This window comes from Hyaena hyaena, unplaced genomic scaffold, assembly GCF_003009895.1.
Source record: "Hyaena hyaena isolate Hyena2069 unplaced genomic scaffold, ASM300989v1 scaffold_1833, whole genome shotgun sequence".
NCBI lineage: Eukaryota > Metazoa > Chordata > Mammalia > Carnivora > Hyaenidae > Hyaena > Hyaena hyaena.
The window spans coordinates 169,993-190,012 of NW_024082456.1; the positions used below are offsets into that span (position 1 = coordinate 169,993).

The window sequence follows — 20,020 nt, forward strand, 5'->3', positions numbered from 1 at the left end:
AGAGCCGGCCCGATGCTCACCTTTGTCTCTCTTCCTCCTCCCTCTCAGCCTGGTCCAAGGGCCCAGGCCTGTGCTGGTTCCGCTCGTGGCCTGGTTGCACATTTTCCTTCAGCTTCCTGGAGCCCAAGGCCTGGGGGCCCAGGGACCCATCCCAGCGCTTCATGGGGCACCTGGTGCTGGACGCCTTGTGCCCGAAGGCTCCACAGTCCTTACACTTGAGCTGTGGACGAAGGAGGAGGGGCTCAGTGGATCGGCACTCATCCCAGTGCAACTGCAAGGGACCTGAGAAGGACCACCCCGCCGCGCAGCGGAGGACTGCTTCTTTGGGAGCGGGCCCATCGTGGACGGCTCGCGAGGAGCCAGGAGCCAGGAGCCAGGAGCGCATAGGATTCTCCCCAAGGCTCTCTGAGGGACGGGTCGCGAGCTGCGGTTGCAGGTCTCAGGCTGAATCGAATGAGCCACACGGAAAGATGGGGCCAAAGAGCGGCCTGGACGGGACCCTCCAGCCGACTGAGGTGATCCCGATGGGCGGGCTGCTGAGAGGCCAAGGCAGGCCATCCTGGGCTCGGAGAGGACGACTGCCTCGTGGACACAGAGCCCGTCAGGTGCGGTCCTCATCTCCAGGGTCGTGGCTTCCCCCCACCGCCGACCCTCCCCCTCCACCCCGCCCACTGGCTCACCACTCCTGCAGGGCTCCACTTACCCGAGGATCCTCGTCCTCTGGCCTGGGCACCCTGGGCGCCACGGGGACTCTCCGTTGAGTCTTCCCTTTGAGGGCTTTCAAGGGTCCGGAAGGTCCGTGCTGCCTGACACCACGCGCCATCTGCCCCAGCTCTTTGGAGGGGCAAGTCAGCCTTCCTTGCACGTGGATTTCTGGATTTCCTATGACAATGGAAAAAGGAGAGTCATTCCCACAGACACAGTGACTCCTTCAGGTACCTTCTGCTGGCAGCAGGCGTGAGGGGGCGTCATGCCCACCAGGTCAAACACAGTGTGTGACCTCTCCTTCCTGCATGTCCTTCACATTCTCCTGTGGACCCACCAGCAGGAGGGCGCCCTCAGGCAAGGAGGGGGACGTGGTCTTGTGTGGCTCAATGGGGAGACTTTCAGGAAGTCTCACTCAATGTCATCTGGAAGCAGAACCACACCCAAATTCCTGACCTCAATGGACACTGCAGTCAATCTATAGCAATGCTACCTGTGTCACCCAGAGTTGAATACGGAAAGGGTAGGATGATTGCTTCTTCAAAATGTGCCTCTCCCATTGGACCCAAGGAAACCATTTTCAAAGACAAATCCCATTAACCAAATGTCATGGTTTCTGCTCCACTCGATGTTAGCTTCCCCACGGGAGTTCTGAACCCTTGGATTTCATTTTGCCATTTCAGGGCCTCATGCTGAACTCACTTGTCTCCCACGGAAAAGGAATATCGGAAATTCAGGCAAACAAGTGAATTCTTTAGGCTTTGAGGCCCCATGATAAAATGGAGCAACATGCGGTCAACGCTCCTGCACAACCCCGCACCCATCAGATTCTGAGGTTCAGTGTGTTTGGAATGAGAACCTCACATCCTCAGGAACATTGAGAGTCATGCCTTTCATCAGTCTCTGTTCTCAGAACTCGCTTCCACACTGAAGAGGCCTTCACCTGGTGAGGAGAGGCACATCACAAGCTCCATTTCCTCCCTGTCCTATTTCTCTGTCAGCTCCTGTGAGGCCCACAGGGTGCAAACCCACCTGAAATGCTAGTGTGCTCCTCTTGTCTGTCAGGAAATGTTCAGAAAGGTCGGTAGCAGGCGGACTCCAGTGGATGAGACTCAGCCTCCAGCGTGCCCAAGGAACAATCAGTCGAGGAGCACTTCCTTCCCTCTGAGACTATTACACTGGCCCAAGGACACTTGACCTCTTGGGGACTTTAATCCCAGCCATCCAATAACCTTGGGGCTCCTCACTTCTGGACACTAGGAAATAGTAACTAGGAACTAGGCATGGCTACTAGCTACTAGACACTAGAGACTAGAAACTAATAAGAACTTATAGGAACAAATGTAGTTTAAAAATAAAAAGAGAGTAAGAAATTCATGGTGGGACCTTTAGTGTTAGTCATTTTCACATGAACTCAAGGTGCTCACCCCTGGTTCTCCTCTTCATGCCTGAAGGGCCACTCCCTATGATCCTTTTAGGCTCTGATTGGCCCCCAATTCTCCTCTGTGCTAATGGAGAGGAGAAATCCTCCAAATATTCAGTCCTAAAGCCAAACGTCTCCAATAACATCATAGATAGCGAGCTTAAAAGCTCAGAGTTCTCCAAGTCATGTGGAATTCCATATCCCATGTAAACAGCCAAATCATGGTTCCCTCTACATGCCCAAATCACACACACCTACAACAAAGAAAACATGTCCAACAAGGTATTGTGATTCAGTGAGTGTGGGTGAGTGTGCTCCTATTCAGGCATATATATCAAAGCCTGTAGTGAGATCCTTGGACTGCTTCCTGAGACCCCTGTCCCTTCTTCTTCTTCCTCTTGGTAGCTCTGTCAAATGAGACAAGGGACTTTGTCAATGTCTGTTGCCCCGTGAGGTGGGTTGTCTCTGGATGAATTGTTGAGTGGGTAGATGTTTTGTTCACGAGGTTCCTTTCCCCCCTCCTCTCTGTATTTGGACTGGTGAATTAAGACGGCATGGGCGGGAAGAGCCGATTCTATCTTCCTGAGGTTGAATTCAGACCTGGGACGGCGACTTTCCTGGAGGAGTCTCCACTCTTCTAACGTGATCGGTTGCCCTGGTGTGTCTTCCCCACGATCCTCCAACTCAGGATCCTTGATGTTGGGGTCTGTCTCAGGGCCCCCTTGGACCCCACGCCTGTGTGCGTGGCCAGCCTGTGGGGATGTGGATTCCCCACCACCTGGCCCCCACACTCGGTCTCTTTCCAATTCACTCTTCTGAATGTAAAAGAGGACATAGGCTTGTTGGCTCAGGGCAGAAGTCACATCGCTGGCGGTCACCTTCGCATCATCCATTTTGTACCACTGGCCATTCCCAGCTCTGACGTAACAGAAGTAATGTCCGCGCTGACAATTCCATCCCGCGTGCACCAGGACAGCGTAGAGCACGTAAATCCTGGATCCCGCCTTCGGCTCAGACATGTACTGCTGCATGTCCAGGCACTCAGGATATTGGACTTCCTGAGCCAGTTTGTTGCCCGTGAAATGGGAGAATCGTTTCAATACGAGCATCAGGACCTTGGAGCATGTGTGCAGAGTCAACGTCTTGGACGCAGGTACCTTGTCGAGACACGTCCTACAACGATAGGCATTTTCCCCGTCGAGCCGTTCGGGCTGCACCAACTGCTGCAAAGCTTGGCTCACACTCTCAGCTGCCCTGATATCCAGGCTAATGTCCAGGTAAGGGTCCAAAGTGCTGGAAACTCCCTGGCAGCGGAGACACTGGATTTGCGACCTCCAGTACCCTCCGAAGATTTGCCGGATGAGGCTGCTGTCGTCAGCCTGAGGCCCTGAAGGCTTGTCCTCCTGCGTCCACGCTTGCTGCATGGCATCCAGCGTGAACAGGAGAAACTCATGGGCATCTTCCTGCCTGTGGGTGTGGAAGGCGGTGAGCAGTGTGGGAGGAGGCCGGATCACATCTGCGGGACGGCCGAGGGCCCGGGTCACGTGAGCCTGCCGAGCACAGTGCACACAGAAGGTGTGCTTCCCACAGCTTCGGGAGTGCTCCTGGGACAGCATCGAGCTGGCGAGGGGTGGTGTGTAGGTCAGACACTGCAGGGCTGCGTTCACGTAGCACGTGTTTCCCACGTTCTGCAGCCCAGCGCCGATCCCAGGAGGTCCCCTCCAACTCCCAGTGTCCCCGTAGGGAGCCAGCCGTGTAGACGCGGGAGCCCAACCATTAGGCAGGTTGCAGCGTGTCTGCGATGATGCTGATGGCATCTCAGGTAGTGTGGCCTTCAGCACCCGCTGTCGTGGACCAGCACGATTTGAGTTTTGTAGATATTGAACTGAAACACCTGTCGGAGGTGAGGAGAAGCAGCCTCCATGTCTCCGGAGACAACTTTTATAAGATCCCCTAGGTGAAGCCTCAGGGTGCAGAGCAATACTTCTCCCAGGAGGCTGGTCTCAGTTGACAGTTGTGGCCCTCTCCTCAGCCCTTTTATAGCTTGCCCCACCCACCCGTCTAGGAACACGTCATCCAATCAGCTACGATCTCAAGAATCCATATAGGATCTTAGGGTGTGGTCACTCTTCAGCAGAGAGACCACTCAGCCCAGCCTACCTCCTCTCTCTCCCTCCCTCCCTCAAGAGACAGACACATCTCATCATTTTCTCCACCTCTCTGATTTCCAGTGCTCCCTTTCTCCCACACAATGACTTGAGAGTTTCCAACTTCAGAGGAAATCCTATCTGAGTATCCACTTTGCTTTCAGAGTAATATCAAGTGAGCCACAGAGTGTGGGACATTTCATTTTCTGAAATGTGGAGGATTATTTTCCAGTGGGAGCTCAGGTATTATGTTGGAAGATCTTTCTTGTCACCAGCCAGAATCTTCGTAGCTCCCCCAAATTTTTTTTGGAGGAAGATTACTGTCCATGGACTTCCCTCTAAATTTCCATCTCTCTGTCTGATATGACTGATTTATATAATATTCAAGAAAGTCCTTATAATTATGTTTATCTACCTAGGACGGTTCCAGGAATTTTAACAATAGAAATAATGTGGCTGCTTCCCGTTCCTTTTGAAACATTTTTTTTTCTTATTCTCTTACCTCTATATGAGTACATATGAGTATTATGGCAAATTTCACCTGGTACCTTATGGGAAATTATATAGAAAGATATTTTTTTAGCTTCCCTGTTTTTATACATGTTTGGTGCAGCATTATTACATTTATACAAAATATTTTCAGAGGATCAGACAAGACTGCATTTAGGAGATTGTCACCCACAGTGCCCCCATAGCAGCTGGACAAAACGCCCTTCGAAGTGCCTTCCCATACTGCACCAGCTTATCCTGGACAGAGAAGATTTCTGTAGCCTCAGGCTAACCTAGGAGGCCATTCTTGCACCTACATGTGTAGCTGTGGTGGCTCCAGGACTCCATATTAGATACAGGAGCTTCTGTGGATGCTCACATGGGCAGAGACACCATCTCTCATCTTTCCAAGAAGGTGAGAGTGGTTGTGGGCCCCCTATTTGACTCAAAGAATTTTGCATCAGTTCTCTTGGTCTAAGGACAACTTTCCTGGGTTTCTAAGCTGGCACAAGCAGTCAGTGGGCCATAGAGGGGATTTTAAATTTTCACAGAGGAAGTGTTCCAAGAATGCCCTCCCAGAGGCTTCCATGGTTTCAAGGGTTGATCCTGTTTCTGGAGGCCGACTTGATATATTTCAGGATGCTCCTCAGAAACATAAATACTATACGGTACAGCAGACATGGCTTTCCTGTAGAGGAAATCTATAGAAGGTTGTATCTTAGCAACTAAAAAGTAATTCACAGTAAGAAAACTAATAATGAAAGTAATGATCAATGACAATAACAATCATGATAATGATCATAATTAAGGGGGTTGAATTATTATGTTAATTATAATCATGAGCCTCAGGAGAGGGAGAACAGAAGACAGCCTTCTCTGAGTTGAGTGGTAATGAGGGTGTTTCTAGATGTAATAGTGACATATTTTCCACAAAGAAATCCAACCCAGGTCAGGGATTGAGATATCCTGTGTCAACCATGGAAGGAGAGCCTTGTGAGCTACAGTGGAGGGACTTTGCCTTTGCACTCTGAAAACCCACCTCCCAGGAGTGAGGACAGCTGGATGATAAGGCATGGCTCCATGCAAGGATTGCAGTGGCCCCAATCCACACCCGGCTGGCAGAAGTATCACTAGGACTAAGATTTCTCTCCCAGTGTTCTGTCACCTTTTGTATGCTAGCTGCCTCTCCGCCATCCATCTTTGTCAAACCCACAAAGCTCAGACATCTCAATGCCTGTCTGGGCCCGTGATTGTAGGACATCATCCTTGTTACTTTCTGATCTGCAAGGGGTGACACGGGACGGTAGAAGACAGGAGCAGGGTTCTTGGACAATTTGAACTGTTAGCAGATGTGGAGGTTGACTCCGCTGCAGACAGCCACCTGCCTCGTGGCAACCAGCCCCCAGAGTGACTGACAACCAGTGACTGATGGAGGTGGGGAATACCTAGGCCTGGCCATTTGGCTTCCATTGAGGACAAGTATGATGACCCTCCTAGCTCTACAGCAACCTGTGTGGTTGGGCTGATGGTGGAAGGCTAGACTTCTCCCTCCCCAACCTTTCCAGAGATGTTCCTCTTGAGATCACTCCTCAGTGAGCACCCAGGGGAGTAAACTCCATCCCGTCTGCTCTCTGAGAACATAAAGTGAAAAGATTCCAGGGAAGGTAGGGCTTACACACAGAAGGAATCCACATCTGCTGAAGTTGGAAATAACATAAATATCAACAATAGCCGAATTATAGAAGAGTCCAAATGTCCATCGACTGACAAATGGGTAAGGAAGATGTGCTGAGTATATGTGATAGAGTACTACTCAGTGATGAAAAGAGAATGAAATCTTGACATTTGCAACAATGTGGATGGAACTAGAGTGCATTCTGCTACATGAAATAAGTCAGTTAGAGAAAGATAAATTTCGTATGATTTCACCCATATGTGGAATTTAAGAAACACAACAGATGAACCTATGGGAAGGGAAGGAAAAATAAGGAAAACAGAGAGGGAGGAAAAGCATAAGATTCTCTCAAATACAGAGAACAAAATGAGAGTTACTGTTGTGGAGGTGGGTAGTGGACAGGCCAAATGGTGATGGGCAGTAAGGGGGTCACTTGTTGGGATGAGCACTGGGTATTGTATGTAAGTGATGAATCACTCAATTCTACTTATACTCCTGAAATCATTATTTCACTATATGTTAACTAACTTGGATTTAAATAAAAACTTAAAAGGAAAAGAAAAGAACATAAGACTGAAGATATGCCATGACATATTTTTTTGTAGATTAGAACGTTTGAATTGTCAGCAAGAAAGATGTCCATAAATTAATAGGGACAAAAAATCAGATTGGTGTGGGATAAGGAGAAAGGTGGATCCTCCCTCAGCTTGGAATACAAGATGAGAGAGAAGCAGTTGGAAGTAAATGGAGATGGAAGTTTTCTTTTTGTTGTTATTTGTTGTTTTTTATTTAAAACATTTTAATGTTTATTCATTTTTTGAGAGAGAGGGAGAGAGAGAGAGATAGTGTGCATGTAAACAGGAACATGCAGAAAGAGAGGGAGACAGAATCTGAAGTAGTCTCCAGGCTTTGAGCTGTCAGCACAGAGCCCAACTCAGGGCTTGAACCCACAAACTCCAAGATCATGACCTGAGCCAAACTCAGACATTTACCAGACTGAGCCACTCAGGATTCCTTTTTTTTGTTTTTTGTTTTGTTTTGGTTTGTCTACAATTGAAATGTCAGGTGGAGTGGTCCACAACCTGTTGAAATGCTCAGAGAAGGGATCAGATTGAGAGGGAGTGCTTTCAAATAATGTATTTACACTTTAAATTATAGCATAAAATTCATGATACAGTAGGAGAGAATAGGTACTGAACACAAGTGCAGTAATAAATTACCTAAGATTAAAGTCTTAATTACCTGAGGTTAAAGGACATTCCCTTACTGATCTGAGGGAGATGAGTGAAAGTGTAGGACTACATTAAATCTAGTGGTTGAGGGGCGCCTGGGTGGCTCAGTCGGTTAAACGTCCGACTTCGGCTCAGGTCATGATCTCACTATTCTGGAGTTCAAGCTCCACGTCAGGCTCTGTGCTTACAGCTCAGAGCCTGGAGCCTGTTTCAGATTCTGTGTCTCCTCTCTGTCTCTGCTCTTCCCCTGCCTGTGATCTGTCTCTCTCTCTCAAAAATGAATAAACATTAAAAATAAATAAATCTAGTGATTGAAAGTATCTAAATCCAAAATTACCTGCTTCAATTGTGAGCTCATTAATACACTATCTGATACATGTGAAAGAAGAGTCCATGGAGACCACACGGTAGTGCTAGAGGTCTGACGTTCTCTTTGGTGATCATGGAAGAAGGAACTGGCATGCATGGTTTACCAAGAATGCCAGGCATTTTGGGAGAAAGAAATAAAAGTTCTCAGGTGCAATGAAATCCTTACTACATACATCCTCTGGTTTAATTATTTCCTCTTGGAAATTTAGTGAGTTTTAAGCCAGATGAGCCTATCTCTACAATTGTAAGAATTATACTCAAATGTATAAATTAACTGTGAATGACATGGAAACAAAATTATTTACTCTATTTCATTATGTAGTAACACCCTTACTTATTTCCCCACTAACCAAGAAATAATGTATAACATTCTTTTCCCCATTTTCTTTGGATAATTAATAAATTGTTACTGTGCTCTTGAAAGTATGTGATCAGTGCCCAGCAGTCAAGGAAACATTAAAAAAATTTTTTTATTCCATATTCCCCCCAGTTTTGTGTCTGTAGAGATCCACAGTATCTGATGCTCTGCTTCATTTCCAAGACATACAATGTTTCTTGGTTCACAGAATGCACTCCAAAGTACTTAGGAATGAGTCAAGGAATAAATGGATGTTCTAATACCTCTTCAGAGTGTCCTGAGTCTCCACTCTCTGGCTTGTGTGAGGGCTGCCAGTTTGTATGAGTGTGGAGAATCCAATCAAAACAGGGTGTGTCCCACAGGCTGCAGCTGTTTAGGATCAATTCAGTCAGGGTGTGACCCTGGAATGTAGCCCTTGAATAGGTTTATTAACGGTTTTTCCTAGAACAAAAGGGAAGTCACACAGGCATTTGCCTTGAGAAGAAACGGAGAAGTCTGGGTACTGGGAGAAGAGAACAAGCGGAATTGGCTGCTTGTCTGTGGAACTCACCACGCAATCTGTTTGGCTTCAGCACCTCCTCCAACTCTGAGTTCTGGTGAGTTCTGCACATTGTGACATGTGAGCTGGCCTCACCCCTTAAAATTACGTAGGTTGTATATCTGTTTACATATCTGTGTAAACTTTTTTAAAAAATGTTTGTTTTTTAATTAATTTATTTATTTTGAGAGACGAGGGAGCACGGGGCGGGGGGGGGGGGAGAGAAAATCCCAAACAGGCTCCTCACTTAGTGTGGAGCCTGACTCAGGGCTTAATTCCATGAACCACAAGATCATGACCTGAGCCAAAATCAAGAGTCACTCAAACGACTGAGCCACCAGCCACCCCTAGACATCTGCTTAATCAAGGCAGCTTCTTATGATCTTTATAGTTCATTGTGTCAACATGTAGGCCACCGTTCTCATTCCCCACTTCTGACTATTTGTGTCTCCTTTCCATATTGATCTTCAATCCACTAAACTATTTTATCTGCCTACCCTGAGTTCCTAGATCTTTGTTTTCAAACAAAATAACTAGCAGCCATGTATGAGTATAAAATTTAAAATCATAAAATTAGGGGCGCTTGGGTGGCTCAGTCAGTTAAGCATATGACTTTGACTCAGGTCATGATCTTGCAGCTCCTGAGTTCGAGCCCCGCGTTGGGCTCAATGCTGAAAGATCAGTGCCTAGAACCACTTTAGATTCTGTGTCTCCCCCTCTCTCTGAGTCTTCCCCTTTCATGCTCTTGCGCGCTCTCTCTCTCTCTCTCTCTCAAAATTTAACTTTTTAAAATGGGTGAGTTAATGATCCCTTTATTCATGATGGTTTTGCATTAGTTCTCCATGAAATACATTCAGTTATTATTGATGTCAGGGCAGAATGGGTTCATAAACGTCCTTGAATTGATTAATAGTATCATAAAATTGATTCTTAGCTACTTGATATCCAGGTCTAGGGGGAACCGGAGGAAGGGACTGAGGCTTCAGAGAGCAGCCATGGATGCTGGAGAATGATTGCTAGGGCATAAGGCAAGAATAACGAAATCTGAGAAATTCTGCACTGTGTATCTGCAGGTGGAAACCAAACTCTGTATGTGGCATGAGCTGGGGAGAACTCTGTTCTGGAATCAGAGAAGGAACTGAAGAATTCTGGATACCATAGGCTAATGAATGTACACAATGCAATGTTTATCATGTTCTGATTTGTAAGAGATCTGTATTGTGATCTTCTTTCTTTTCAGCCACAACTATGACCTTATATTTGACCCTAGGTTAAGGGTGACTCATGCACCCTGTTTTTAGAGTACACCACTTGTGGTTTGTTGGGCTGGGTGTCATACCCAGGTGAAAGTCTGCAGCTTCGTGACAGGTGAGACTGGAAATTGTGCACGGGACTGGATCTCATGGCTTATTCATCCTCAGCTTTGCCTGCTTAGAGCTTGAACTGTCTGTGACTGAGAACCCAGAGAAAGACACCTGGCAACTGACTAATTGACAATGGTGAGTGGGGATTGCCTCTTTCTGCTGAAATTATACAGTAGTCCATCTGGTGGGTGGGTTTTTCCCTTTGGAATGGATGCTGCAAGCAGAAAGGGTTGGATGTTCAGGCATCTGTACTCTAATTTCCCCAGTATTTGGGGATAGTGATTATCCATCAGGAACTTATTGATAATGAGTTTCCTTCCTAACATTAAGCAAATTTATGAGAGCTTTCATTAAGCTTGTGTATTTACAGAAGACATAAGAGAAGTCTTTCTTCCCTCATCCAATCCATGGCCTCATTGGCGGATAATTCACTAATTAACCATATTTTTTAATGCAATAGGCTTAGGATGGTGGTGATTGCAAGAACTAGAGGAGAGTGTAGAGAATATGATAGTCACAAAGGGAGACAGATGTTTCAACATGTCAGTATAATGAATTCAGTGTTACAAGACCTGGTTGTTCAGTATTGAGAGGAGCAGGAGAGAGGCATAGAAAGAATAAAGAATCATTTTATGATTTTTCTCCACTCTATTGTATTGTATTCTATTGTATTTTCTCATACAATTATTAGAATTTACACTTTTGAAATTTTCTTAAAAAATGTAAAATAATTTTTTTACATGATTTTTAAAATCACCACTATCATGCTTGTCCTCAGTCACACATTTTTACCTCTTAGTAATCAACCTTATGTTCATATTTGACAAATGAAAGGAATGTGAAGGGAGTAGTATTTTCTTAATTGCACTACACATACAGGAGAGAGATTACCATAGGTAGAGAATAAAATTAGATTCCTGAAATTTCTGAAAAACTAGATAGACCCAAACGAGTCATGAGGTTTCCCTTATCCTTTAGCATGGAGACAAAATAAAGATAGTAGATAAACAGTGGTAACTGGTGTCTGAGGTCCCAGAGAAGATTAGGATTGGGAGCCCTCATTACACGGGACTGGTCAGGCCAAGGGCCAGGGGACTGTCTTCCAGCACAGCCATGTCAGACATCCCTGGCTTCTGATGCTGAGCCTTCTGACCTTGTAGTTTGTCCGAAACCTGAGTCTTGTAGCATGAAGAAAGCCATCTATGAATCTTGTTCGCTTCTGAGGAATGCTGGCGATTCCCTCAAGCTGTTCTGACATTTTAATGACCAATAATGTCTTATATTTAGTGCAGGTTTGCTAGACAGGAGACACTCCCTACATCAATGCCTTGTATCCTTCAACATTCATAACATGTGAATAAACCACTTTGTAGCTGGGAGATGAGAAGTCCATCTAGAGAATAATTTGAACCAACGATTATTGTTTAAAAGGAGCACACCATGGTTGTTATTTGTGTTGTGATGAATCTGTACAGTTCCTTGAAATTAATGGGAAAGAGAGTTATGAATTTTCAAACAAATAATTTTATGTTTATTTATTTATTTTGAGAGAGAGAGAGAGAAAGTAGAGTGAGGCAGACAGAGAGAGAGAGAGAGAATACCAAGGAGCACAGAGGCTGATATGGGGCTTAAACTCATGACTGTGAGACAATGACTTGAGCCAAAATCAAGAGTTGGTTACTGAACCAACTGAGCCACCCGGGTGTCTCTCATGCAAATATTTTATAATCCTCTGTCAGAAAGTTCTAATCACCAGGTTATTGAGACACGTCCAGGTTGTATGATACCACACTTCATGCGATTTTCTTTTATAATAAAGTATTATAAAGTCAGAGTGTGGAGATCTCTGTAAACATATCCAACAGTTCACTACTGACAGTGAACTGACAGGAAGGACCCCCGCAAAAGACATAGTGGTCTTTCTACACACAGATCTCCTACACTTCCTTCCTCCGTGCTGTCATCTCAACCCTCCTACACTGGACATTGGTAGTATAGTGTCTAAACTAGAGGGTTGTGTCTAAACTAGAATATCCACAATGTTTTAGGAATCAGTGACGTTTGAAGATATAGCTGTAGACTTCACCCAGGAAGAGTGGGCCCTGCTGGACACGTCCCAGCGAAAGCTGTTCAGAGATGTGATGCTGGAAAGTATCAATCATCTGATCTTTCTGGGTGAGCCTCCCAACATGTAAGTTTGTGTCCATCCATTCATTCATCCATTGAAGAAATATCTAGAACAGCTCCGCATATCCCACTCCAAACGCTGCCCTGATGTTTTTATAATTCTAGTAATTATGTAAAAGGGAGATGTTCTTCACCTTGTACTTTTTGTCACCACACTAGATTGTAATCTTGACCAAAATTCATATCTTTCTTGCTACTCAGTCTCCAGCATTAAGAATAGAACTGGAAATTCACTGGATATTTTAATTCATAAATTAATGAAACATTATGAAAACAATTACTGTTTTCGTCACTATGTGGAGGACTGAGACCAGAGTTGTGAGAATAACATTATTTTGATTATTCTTGGGGGTCTTGTATTCATCGATGCTGTTTGAAAAGTTTTCAACCTAATGTGGAGACATTGATTCTCTCCCATTTTGAAAAGGCTGAGGATTCTACATTCTTTCTCTGAACTCGTGTGTGGGTATCAGCATCTAGCATGTTCATTGCTTTTGCCTCCATCTTGATTTCCTCCTCGTCCTATGAATGACCTTCAGTGTGGTCTCTGTTGAACTTGTCGATACATGGGTTAACATTCCATCATATCTTCATTCATCCTTGGTAAATTTCGCCCTGGACTTGGCTATACCAAAGTTAATCACACAGAACTAAAAATCCATATACTTCCCCTTCCCCCACCCCCTCAAACAGGGAAGAATAGCTGCAAAAGACCCTTCCTGTTGGAGCAAGAAGGAGAGCTGCAGACTGAAGGAACTGGATTTCATCAAGAGCAGAGTTCAGGTGAGCAACAGGGACCTGTGATTCTGTAGAAGAAGGTGCCTAGTCTGAGTGTATCCTTTAGAAATACACACTGGAGATTTTGTCAAGTGAGTGATAGTTTCTAAAAGTAAGTGAGGACACTGGGGCAAAATTCCTCAGGTGATTACAATCCTTGCAGAAATCAATCACAATGCATGTGTCTTCCTGCTCCTGACTTTCTCTTTAGAGAAAAAAATTATTCATGCAATTACTGCTGTGAAACATTGACATAGTGGTCCTGATCCTCCCATTTAGAGATTTTCCAATCATTTGCTGACCCAACATCTTTCCACCACTTTACATCTTTCATATTATCAACCCTCATTGTTCTCTAATTGACAGTGAACGTTAAAATGTTTCTGTGTCCTAGAGTATTTATCCATTTGGCACGCTTTCCAAGCTAAGTACCAATTTCTGAAATATACTCACGTGGACCTTGGTGCTTTTCTACATTTTATTCCCCTAATGCTGTTCTAACAATTAATATTTTTTCAATTATTTTAGGCATGGAAAGACTCTGCAAAAAACCAGAAATGATATTAACACAACATATCAACAAGAAGGGCATAGCACTGACTGTGCCAAAGGTAAGTGTCATGGGTATAGTCCCTAGATATCCAAACTAAAGGCCTAAAGGTAATGAGATAAGTTGATAATTGAGCACAATTGCCTGAATGTCATTAAGTAAGGATTAAACTCTTTCCAGACAAAAAGTTTTGGATACTTTTAAGTCAGTAAAGAAATTAACATGAGCTGAAATCACTACTAACCTGAGATCTAAAAAAAAGAAAGAAAGAAAAGAAGAAGAAAAGAGACCATTGCATTACATTTGTTATTATCTAGTCTTTGAAATATATGAGAATCTTCAAACTAAATCTGATAACTCTTCGGTTGGGATATTAAAAAAGAGAAAATATTGGTGCCTGCAGAGGAGTAACAACATGTATATGCAATTAACATTTAAAATATTTTAACAGAATTCTATTACTAGTTGCTACTCCAGAATTTATATGTAGAAAAATAAATGTATGCATGTATGTTGGCAAACTATTAACCACCTTCTGTCTTCTCCCCAAAGCATAAATCTATTGCTTCAGAGGATCATACTGAATGTATTGATTTGAGTGATGAGTTTATTCAGAGATCTGCATTGTCTCAACATTTGTTAATTCACCTCAGGAAGAAACGTTACATCAGCAAACAGTGTAGAAAATCACATAGTGAACAATCACCCCTTCCTCAGCATAGTCAAATGCACACACGAGGCAAATTATATAAATGTCATATGTGTGGGAAAGCCTTTAATAATTGCTTTTGCCTTAGGAGACATGCGATGATTCACACTAGAGAGAAGCTATTTAAATGCCACTTATGTGGGAAAGGCTTTGTGCAAAGCTTTGACCTTAGAAACCACAGTCAAACACACACAGGAGAGAAACCATATGAATGCCATGTGTGTGGGAAAGTCTTCAGGCAGAATTCTTACCTGAGACAGCATGAGAAAATTCACACCAGAAAGAAACCATAAGAATGCCATCAGTGTAAGAAGGCTTTCAGTCACAGATCCTACCTAAGAAAACATGAGAAAATTCATTCTGGAGAGAAATGTTACCAGTGTCATGAATGTAAGAAAACATTTAGTCAGAGCTCTGGCCTTAGCCAGCACAAGAGAATCCACACAGGAGATAAACCACGTGTGTGTCATTTGTGTGGGAAAACCTTCAGTCAAAGTTCTGAACTCAGACGGCACGAGAGAACACACACAGGGGAGAAGCCATATGAATGTCACCAGTGTGGGAATGCCTTCAGTCAATACTCTAATCTTAAACGACACGAGAGAACGCACACTGGAGAGCAACCTTACGCATGTCAGGTGTGTGGGAAAGCCTTCAGCCATTATTCTTCTCTTAGACGACATGAGGGTACCCAACACCAGAGAGAAAATCGGGAGTGCCCTCAGTAAGTATTCTGAATAGAGACGACATGGTATTACAGATGCAATGAATGTGGAGGAAGTATCAGCCACAGCTTTAACATTTAAATTCACCACTGGATGCACATATTGAAGGAAAAGCCTGTAGTCAATATGGGAGATCCTTCAGTCCTCATACTCCTCAATCAAGAAATGTATTTGCACGAGGAAGTGAATTCATATGTAAGCCGTCCATGTGGCAAAGCATTTAGTCGTTGATATGACCTTAGATAACACAGCAGAACTCATGCTGTAAATAAAATGATACAGATGTTTTCAACAAAGCACTCAACTTGAAAGATACTGGAACAGTGGTTTGTAATTATTGTTAAACATGAACCAACTCGACACAGGAGAACCCCTGGGTCTGTAATCACTGTGAAAGAACATTCAGCCAAGTACCTGGTATGGTGAGCACAAGAAAATTCAGTGAAGGAATAAACACTGAGGATGTAAGAAGATGAAGGCTCTGAGGAATACCAAACAATTCTTACAAATAATTCAGACGAGAGAAGTTATTCAATGTAAAATCATGGGAAATGCTTTATTTAAAGAACAGCTCTTGCGGCACATGTGAGGATTCAGACTGTACGAAACACTCTCAGTGTCATGAGTGAAGGGGAGTCTTCGGTGATCCCTTATTTCTGAGTCAACAGTAAGGTTCTCACACTGAGGAGATAGCAGTCCTGAAACCAGAGTAGACAACACTTCAGCCAGATTTTGTATCAGAAAAAGAGTGTGTTTGTGTGTGTGTGTGTGGTGGTTATGCTATATATGAAAGGGTCCTTTAGTACACAATCAGCAAGTCATTGAGACTTTGAGAAAATACCTATTTGTGGAAAATGTGGCATGGAATATAGGAGAGTGACATGCTCTGGCAGTGTTGGATGTAGGATTTGTAGGAAATTAAACGTTATTTGTAGATCAACACTTGCAAATATTGAAACAATAAAACCTGTTGCTAAGGAAGCTACATGATGGTGTTCTAGTTTTCTGTATGCAGTTGTAAAGTTTCCATTCTGCACTCCTTGGTATGTGGGTGAGAGACTTAGCAAAATCTCTGCATCTCCTCTTTCTCCAACATCTCCTTCCACACAGATCAGCTCCACTCTTTCCAACTTGCCTCCAACACCGTCTGTTTCCCATCAGACCCAGTGGTGGCATAGTCCTGACCTTTAGCCCCACTTTCCTGGTGTCTCAGTGTCAGGAACCCGGTCAGGCAAATCACGGAGGCCCTCACTATCAAGGACATCTAGTCTAAAATTTTTGGTGACCCTTCAGTCTATGTCTCTGCTACTCGAAGCAACCTGGTACCAGAGAGATAGGCAGCTATGCCCTCCCAGCCCCCAGAAAGCTTCTCGGATTTATCCCCAAACTTCTGAATTGAGCTAAATGGTAACAAGAGTTAATTCCATGACCATAGTCTATATCCTCTTAAGGTAATTCCTGATTCATGCATCCTCCAATCACCTTAGATAGAGCCATAGCTGTTCACCACCCCACCTGCAGACCAGAAAATAGGGAAGCAGCAGGATAAAATCCCTAAACCTATTAGTCACCATATAAGCTGGGTTGTTTTTTTTTTAAATAATGAATGTAATGTAGTCTTCTCCAAGCAAAATACGCATTCTCACAAAGGAAATACCCATGCTTTGTCTCCAAGGGTTGGAAATATTGTCCTTTGACCAACACCAGTATTGAATCTAAACATCAAGGGGAAATATTCCAAGGAGATCCACTGGGCTGTTATGTGCTCTACCCAAAATTGCTCAGTCCCAAAAACATGGGCCTGAGACCAAAGAAATCAGCACATCCCTAATTGACACTGATAGATCATTCAAAAAACATCTCCACCAGTGATCCTATGGTCCAGGTAGGGTAGAAACCTGGCAACTCATGTGTGAGGATGATGAGCAACTGACTATTATCTGCCTAAAGGAATATGTCTATCCCCAAGTTGTAGTTGAACTGAACTGTAACTTTTGGCAACCGCCTTATTTGAGACCTATCGGGTGCCTAGCCAGGAATCACCACTCCCTGTGTCACCAGGAGGGAAGGGGTGGGGGGGGCCGTGCTAGTGTTGGGACCCCTAAGATGGAGGCACACACCCCTATGTCCCAGTGGGATTTATCCATGCCCACATGGATGTGTATTGGGAAGTTGTAGTGAGATTAAAGCAATTCAGTATAGGGCTGATCACATACATTTATCTCATGACAGTGAGGCATAATCACACAAGATTTGTTTGAGTGGCACACTGACAGCCTGATGGAATGGGGAGGGCCCTCACAGGATGATATCTACTGGTGGCCACAGTGTGGGGCCACTACCTAGGAAGCTAGGAGGGCAAAGACACCCCCCAGAAGTGAGGGGTTGGAGAAGGGGCTTACCTGTGGAGAGGATGTCTCTCAACAACAAGATAGGGAGTCTCTGAGTCAGAGAATTATGAATGAATGACAGGAGCTTGGATACACTGATAATTATGGTTTATCTTATTTCCTGCTAGTAGACATTAGGTGGTGATTCACAGGATAGGCACAGAAGATATGGCTGCACTTAAAATGGCTTAAAATCCAAAAATTTAAAACAATTCAGTGTGTAAAAATTTGAATTTGGCCACAATGGACTTTTGTGCTAAAGGGCTCTGTCTGCTGTGAAGAAATAAACCACATAGGGCTGATATGCAGAGACCATCTTTGGCTCATCCATAAACCATGACTGATCATTTCAAATGATTTACATTCATGTTCACTGATTAGTTTGTCTCCTGATCAAATCCATTTCTGGGGCCCTCTTACGATAGGTGGGTTATTTTGTTTTGTTTTGTTTTTCCGATTCAGCTATTGTACTTTTCAACTCCAGAACTTCTATTTACTCGATGTTATAATTTATCCCTGTGTATTGAAACTCTTGATTTGGTAAAAGCATGTTCTTCCTGATGTCCTTCCTTTTTTTAGGCACCATCGAAATAGTACTTTTGAAGCCATGTCCTTAGGGGCAGAGTCTTCCGTTTCCTTATTTCCTCTCTCCATCTCCAGAATGAACTGTACTCCATTCTTTTTCTCCTTGTTTCAAATTGTTGTTTAAATTCCAGTTAGTTTATATATAGTGTAATATAAGTTTCAGGAGTAGAACCCAGTGATTTATCACTTACATATGACACCCAGTGCTCATCCTAACAAGTGCCATCTTTAATGCCCATCACCCATTTCGCCCATCCCCCCACCTCCCTCTCCTCCAGCAACCCTCAGTTTGTTCTCTGTAGGTAAGAATCTCTATGCTTTGCTTCCCTCTCTATCTCTCCATCTCTCCATCACTCTCTTTTTACGTTCACTATGTAAAAGTATTAAAAAAGAGCAGAAGAGGGGTGGGATTCCAGTACAGAAAACATAAATGCCTTATAGTATAAGAAAACGTTTATATTGATAATAAGAATGGTCCTAGAGATGAGGAATACCAATAAGCTACACATGTTAACAGACCTGGTCCCATAGTTCAAGCCAAGAGGGGATTTATTAAACATTTAATATGGACTTCATATCTGACTAGGTAATATGTAAATATTGAGCTTAGATAGCTTTCATAAACAAGATTGTAATAATGAGACATGGAAAGAACTGTGGAAATTAATAGTTTAGAGCATACATTGCACATTAAAGAGAAATACACAGACATTGAATATATCAATAAAAGAAAAAATTCACAAATGAACACATAAAGCAAATGAATAAGTAAATATCTAGGACTATAAGAATAAACAAATGCTTGCTATCTAAAAACTAATTTTGCAGTAAAATATCCACCAAACAAATCAAGAAATACTCTGTATCTGTATTCTTGATGTATTCTAAATATTATTTATGTTAATTTCTCAAAGTAGAAATAACTGGTTTTCCTCTTCCCCAGGAGCCTGAATGACTCCATTCAAAAGTATTTTCTCATTCTTTCCCAGACATGAACAAGGGAAGGAGAACTTTATTTGAAAGGCAAAGTTAGAATTACAAAAGACATGTCTGAGACTATAATCTTACACCATCCATTGAAAATCCAAGAGATTTCCTAGGCAGAGATGAAAACGAAAGGCAAATATTATTCATTGAAAAAAAAAAAAAAACAGGACCAAATTTTGGGCATGCCTGTGGATAGTGGGATAACAGGCATATCCGTGCTTCTGCCCTGGTCTCCCTTGCCTCCCCTCCCCAACCCACTATCGGGAGGATTCTCCTTGGGGAGTGGTCCCGAGAGGGGCTGGAGAAACGCTAGCCAGGTGGAGGGACAGGCCTGCCTGGACTTGAGGCAAGGCCAATGGAGGGTTTAGAGGAATAGGAAAGGGTGTGGTGATGGGTGGGGCAGGGTAGGAATGCTGCCGGGCAGGGTGGGGCAGTGGTCCCCTGCCATCCCGGGAGGCCAGGCTGAGGCTGGAGGAAGCTGTGGGCGGGGATGCAGAGCACAAGGCTGGTTGAGGGCCGCGTCTTGAGGCCAGGGCTCACGCAAGGGTGGCGGATCTCGTGTGTTCCTTCCACTGCGTGTCCTCTGATCACTAGCATCTTTCCTCCTTCTCAGAAGAGGGTCCTCGGCAGTGAGATAGCTCCTATCTTGGCAGTCTTGTCCTCTGACTTGTCGACCCTGCGCAGGTCACTCTCTCATTGAGGACACATTTCATGCTGGGCCCCCCATGGGGAATCAGCCATTCCCCTGTTGGCTTCGATGGACAGCGTTGCAGCCCGGATCATATTTGTACGACACGTTTGTGTCATTTG

The 20,020-nt window shown here is 44.0% G+C and overlaps 3 protein-coding genes across 3 annotated transcripts in view; 1 reads left to right on the forward strand and 2 right to left on the reverse strand.

The window, feature by feature from the left end:
* FAM90A26 (family with sequence similarity 90 member A26) overlaps window positions 1–823 on the reverse strand; it is a 4,937-nt gene extending 4,114 nt beyond the window's left edge. Inside the window, exons 1-2 of the mRNA XM_039224931.1 lie at window positions 704–823; window positions 21–220 (exon numbers count right to left, since the gene is read on the reverse strand). Coding sequence (XP_039080862.1) covers window positions 21–220; window positions 704–823 — 320 coding nt within the window. The remainder of the gene's footprint in view (window positions 1–20; window positions 221–703) is intronic.
* A 1,715-nt stretch (window positions 824–2,538) lies between these two features.
* LOC120226769 (ubiquitin carboxyl-terminal hydrolase 17-like protein 6) lies at window positions 2,539–3,945 on the reverse strand. Its single transcript, XM_039224934.1, has one exon. The coding sequence runs from the start codon at window positions 3,943–3,945 to the stop codon at window positions 2,539–2,541; it is 1,407 nt and encodes a 468-aa protein (XP_039080865.1).
* A 9,876-nt stretch (window positions 3,946–13,821) lies between these two features.
* LOC120226767 (zinc finger protein 705A-like) lies at window positions 13,822–15,210 on the forward strand (the record flags this gene model as incomplete). Its single annotated transcript, XM_039224932.1, has 3 exons — window positions 13,822–13,875; window positions 14,367–14,761; window positions 15,014–15,210. Coding segments are annotated over exons 1-3 (646 nt in total), but the record flags the coding sequence as incomplete, so codon positions are not given.
* Between the last annotated feature and the right edge of the window lie 4,810 nt (window positions 15,211–20,020).

Bases quoted from the DNA above. Each gene is read 5' to 3' on its own strand.
- LOC120226769 (XM_039224934.1), bottom strand. From the start codon at position 3,945: ATGCCATCAGCATCATCGCAGACACGCTGCAACCTGCCTAATGGTTGG.